The sequence below is a fragment of the Hippocampus comes genome, unplaced genomic scaffold (assembly GCF_001891065.2).
Source record: "Hippocampus comes isolate QL1 unplaced genomic scaffold, H_comes_QL1_v1.1 scaffold384, whole genome shotgun sequence".
In the NCBI taxonomy this organism is placed as follows: Eukaryota; Metazoa; Chordata; class Actinopteri; order Syngnathiformes; family Syngnathidae; genus Hippocampus; species Hippocampus comes.
Genome location: NW_017805700.1, coordinates 624842 through 630276, shown reverse-complemented (window position 1 = coordinate 630276; position 5435 = coordinate 624842). Strand labels below are relative to the sequence as shown.

Genomic DNA, 5435 nt, shown 5'->3' with positions numbered 1-5435 from the left:
ATATATTTATATATATCGATAGTTAAGCTGAAGTGGGTATGAAAATAGGCTTGTTTGTGAGGAAATCTCATGAAATATACAGTATGACTCTATTGTCCACATTTTCATCACTATAGCTGAGGTAGCTATCAAAACAAATGCCAGTCAAACACAGAATAGGTCACCATACCTTTACAGGGTCAGGAGCGTGAGAGTTGGGGAGAAGAGAGTTCAGAGGAAGGAGGGGGGATTTATCGACAGAGGCAAGATGAAGAGATGAAATCCTGACTTCATTCTCCTTGGGAAAGTCAGCAACAGTCAGGCGAGAGGAGTCGGTGTTTCGCAGAGAAACAAGACATGAAAGATAGCATACATGCTCCAATGATACACCCATCTATTATTTGAGCAATGAATTAAACAAGAAAACAGTATTTGAATTTAAACATAGATTCTCTTCCAAATTTGAAACTGTACTTTTGAAACAAATGAGTTGGATATCAAAAGATGAATGAGACAAGATATCAGCATTTCAGCATTCATTTCTGGATCTGACACACAACTTAAAAGACTGCATTACTTGTACTCGGATCCCAAGCAAAGTTTTACAAAGTTAGTTAAATATGTCAGTTATTAAAAACAGATGTTATAAATATTTTGATGAAATTAATTTTGTGATAAAGGTTCAATAATAAGGTTGCATTAATACTGTCTGAGATTAACACCACCATCACTGATGGTGTAGTAGTACACTCGTCTGACTTTTGTTCGGGCAGCGTGGGATCAGTTCCCACTCAGTGACAGTGTGAATGTATGTGTGAATGGCTGTTTCTTTATGTGCCCTGCGACTGACTGATGTTGTCTGCCTTCCGCCCAAAGTCATCAGGGATAGGCTCCAGCAACCCCACAATGCTGTTTCGCGACAGCTTTTTGCAGCCACTTCTCTCATCGCACTCTTTTGCGTTCATACATAGTCTGTTCAGTGCGTGTGTACCACTATTCTGACCTTGAAGTCATTTGTAGAAGGTCTGGACACACAGGAAGGGGCTGGGGGGGGTGATAGCAGCTAACAAATGCTGTTTTGTTAACTGCGGTGGAGCGAGTGAAGAGAGCGAGTGGTGAATCAGATCAATAACATGTTATCAATGATTGTTTCACAGCTGTTACATTCAGCAGCACAAATAAATGCCCCACACACTTTCACACAACCCTGAGCCGCCACCGCAAACTTCTGCATCATCAGAATTGTGTGCTGTTTAAAACAATGCACAACAAAATTGGAATAAAAAATAAGAATACTTAAATTTTTATTCTCAAAAAATGTTATTTGAATTGAAATAACAAAAATGAAATGGATTTAATTTTTTTTTCCTTTTGCTAGTAAAAAATTAAACAGCAGAAATTTCCAAAGTTAAAAGTAATAATAAAAGACAGAATAACTACAATCAAAAGATGTGACGCTGATTGTCAAAGTGTGATACAAGCACACGAGTGGTCCATGCTGTGGTGGCAGACAGAAAAAAAAAAAAAACACCACCACCACAAAATTAAATGTTCAATCTGGACAATAGAACAGTGATCTTTAAACCTGAACAGTACATTTTTACACACAGTTCAGTTGTGTTTCACTTTTAAGTACAATTTTAAGTACAATTTTAGGCATTTTAGTCTTTTACAACTGTTTTATGGTCAAACATTTAGGTAAAATGTTTTTTCAACTTATGTTATAAAAAAAAAAAAAAAAACATTTAAGGAGAGTTCTTTTTTTAAGGTACTCAAGAGCAGTACAGTAATCCCTCATTTATTGTGGGGGTTACGTTCCAAAAAGAACCCATGATAAGTGAAATCCGTGAAGTAGGATTTATTTAAAAAAAGCAAAAAACTGTGAGAGGGATGACATTTCAAATGTCAAATGTGCTGTATGTTTCACATACAGCACATTTGACAATAAAGTTGTACTTGGTACTTGATAGTCAGCTTTATTTTTTACAGTTATACAATACTGAACTATGTTTACAATGCAGAGGCGATTGCTCTAAGACTGCAAGGGAAGCTCAGCTTCCCCTAAAATGTCAAAAAGTAAGTGATCAAATATATGCGTGAATGTACAATTTTGTGGACATGTCATTGACTAAATATGCACTACAACGCGCTCAACATTTGTTCCGAATCAGCTTCTTAGTACTGGTTACGACGCGACTCTCTTCTCATTCATTCCCGCAGCTTCACTGTGCTTTAAACTGTGTGGACGCTGAACGTCGACCGCGCGGACGCTGGGCGTCTAGAGAGTTCAGTGTAGGTTGTCCCAATGCATAGAATATCACAGAAACAAACACAGAAATGAGCCCTTTCTCATTCTCTACTCCGCTGGGCGCCATTTTAGCCATGCCCAAAAAAAATCAGGAAAGGTGAAATACCAGTAGTGAAAAACAGTTTAACACTTTATCGCCACAGCACATTTTCTGTTGTAACTTCTACTTTTGTCTAAGAAATCTTCTGCAAATCAAAACTGGTGATGCCTCCACTATGACCCTTGGTTCTTGTAGTTGTTTTAGGGTCTTGATGAAAAAAAGGCAGGACACTGGCCCTTGAGGACCGAGTTTGGACATCCCTGGTATACCCATTCGACATTTGTTAACACTTATGTTCATACCAGCTACATCTCTAAATGTAAATCTAGTCTGCAGAGGTCAAACCCAAATCCAAAACTAAGCATAGCCATTCAGCAGACGAGAATAATCAATATAACTGGAAACACCCGTCAGTGTTCCAAAACATTTGCTTGTATGTAACAATGGGTGGGTTCCATCAAACAAGTTGCTGTCTTTTAAGTTGGAGCATGTATCATACGCAGATAGAATTATCTGGAAATAAAAACTGAAATGTTGAGGTATTCATATTTTCATGTCCAAAAAAATATGTTTCCATTCAAGAGCAAAAACAAAGCGTTTGGCCTAACTATTCCCTTAATTTTGGAGGAGAGTACTTGTTCAACTCACTTGTAAGTTTTTCTTTGCTTTCTTCAGGACATCTCGTGTTCTTGATACTGTCAACAAACCACAGATTTGCATTACTTTTCCATTTAACAGACACCAGGTACTCGGCTCTCATCATGCATAAAAGATTCAAGCTGACTGAATACTGTAAATGTTTTTACACACACCAACCAAAATAGTCTTTATATTATATCTTGGTACAAAAATATGGTGCATTTTAAAATCTCTTGACTTACATTGATTGACTATAAATTGCTCCATGCTGTCTTTGGTTTGGTTGGAGGTCCTCACTCGCTCTATGGCATCCTTGAGCGCATCCTGTTGCTCTGACAGCTTCTGGCGAAGAGTTAGGACCTCTTCTGTCTGAGACTCATCCTACAACAAACATTGTCCAGTTCAGGCACAAAAGGTGATGTTTGTTTTTGTCATGAATCAAGATCTAAAAGCTACATAGAATTATGTAAAATCCATATCCCAATTACAAGTACTGAATAAAAGTTGGAAACAGTACAGCAGTTACATACTTCCCAATTGAGAGCATTTTCAAGGATCATGCTTCTGTGGAACCAGCAACCCAGCTAAAGGTACAGATAGTGGGACAAAATTACCCTGAAATACTTGTTGGTTTTCACTATTGTTTTGAGTTGCTTGGTGGATTGAATTATTGACATGTCCTGTTGTAACAATGAAGGATGGAATTGCATTCCTCAATCAGGAGTTGTTGAAGGTCAACCAGTGCGGTTGAGCTTCGTCACTCTCGCCCGTACAGACTGATAGTCAGACACTTGTGACTGGCAAACATCAGGCAGCACTTGAGCTCAAAATAAGAGTGAATACGATCAAGAGGATTTTGCAAGGGATTTTTGCACATTTTTATGGGGAGCTACACACAACAAATGTAGCTGTGATGTTCCATTTCACGAATGCAGAATCATTACACGTTGCAAAGGCGGCAAACCAGGCTCTCAAATGGCAGTGTATTAGAGGTGTATTAATCGACAACTAATCGGTTATTAAAAATATCCATCCATCCATTATCTGTTTTTTTACAATGTACACACAGGTCCAAATTCTTGATTTAATTTATACCTGTAGTGCCAAATCCATTCGTCCATCTATTATTTCAACCGCTTTATCCTCACAAGGATCGCGGGCGTGCTGGAGCCTATCCCAGCCAATTTTGAGAGTTTCCCGAAGTTGTTTTTTTTTTTTTTCATGAACAATAATTTGAACGGAGGTTTATAAACTTTTTACAGCCACTGACGCTATACGATAGGCCACTGTACACAGTTGTTAAATTCCACAACTAATAGCTGGGCAGGGATTACAGAGAAGCAACTGTTTATATCCAAGAGATACAAAAAAAGTAAAAAAATAAAAATTTCCATAAAATGTTCCCCTTTGAAGGGGAGGTCATTTGAATATCAAAAAACAATTACCGTATTTTCCGCACTTTAAGGTGCATTGAAAAGTCTCACGGCGCGCCTTAAAATCAGGTGGGCCTTGTGTATGATCATTACGGTAATATGTCGAGATGGCTCCTTCCTGGAGACATGCTTACAATGTTAGAACTTGCTTTTGGTTCAGTGAACTGTGTCGCTGCTTTATTCAATAAGTTTTTGTTGCAGCTCCGAAAAAAAGGAGAGCTGTGGTGTTGTTTTTTTAAAACACACTTTATGAATGTTTTTCACAGTCTCAACAAATACGATTGTCTGTCCGTCTCCGTCGTGCCTTCTCTTCTTCCTTCGACCCGAGAGGCGTTCATGACCGCCTGGGAAAAACGTAAATTAACGACTACTTCATTGAAACTACGAAAATGGAAAATAATGCATCAATACAGAAAATCAAGCGAGGAAATCACAAAATAAATTCTATAGCCCCCCTACAGAATTTATTTTGTGATTTCCTCGTTTGTGAATACAGTACACAACAAAGGAATGAATAACAAACATTTCTGAGACAGTCTAGTCTCCTACAATTTACTGACATCTGCTCCTTCTGTTGCATCTATGCTCAAGGAAATGCCAAAATAAATTCTGTCGGGCGGGGGGCTATAGAATTTATTTTGTGATTTTCTGTTTTGATGCATTACTGTATTTTCAATTTTCGTAGTTTCATTGAAGTAATTGTTAATTTACGTTTTTTGGAGGCGGTAATGAACGCCTCTCGAGTCAAATGAAGGGCTGTAATTCCATCTAGTGGATGCACTGTAGATTGTGCCTTATAGTCCAGTGCGTGCAATATATGAAAAAAAATTAAAAATAGCCCATTCATTGAAGGTGCGCCTAATAACCCAGTGCGCCTTTTACTGTGGATAATACGGAATTAGCAATTGTAAAATGGCAGATTTGAATGCATCCCGGCTCAATTACTGCAAAGCCCTTTACTTTGGAGTCGGCCAATCCTCCATTAAGCGCCTCCAGCTGGTCCAGAATGCCGCTGCTCACCTCCTGACTGGTACTC

The 5435-nt window shown here is 38.4% G+C and overlaps 1 protein-coding gene across 2 annotated transcripts in view; it reads right to left on the bottom strand.

Moving 5' to 3' along the window:
• Positions 1–5435, bottom strand: part of pde4dip (phosphodiesterase 4D interacting protein) — a 151206-nt gene that overhangs the window by 9284 nt on the left and 136487 nt on the right. For both annotated transcript variants that reach the window (XM_019882631.1, XM_019882630.1), the window contains 3 exons: positions 3209–3347; positions 2976–3022; positions 170–277 (listed from right to left, as the gene is read on the bottom strand). In XM_019882631.1, coding sequence (XP_019738190.1) covers positions 170–277; positions 2976–3022; positions 3209–3347 — 294 coding nt within the window. The remainder of the gene's footprint in view (positions 1–169; positions 278–2975; positions 3023–3208; positions 3348–5435) is intronic.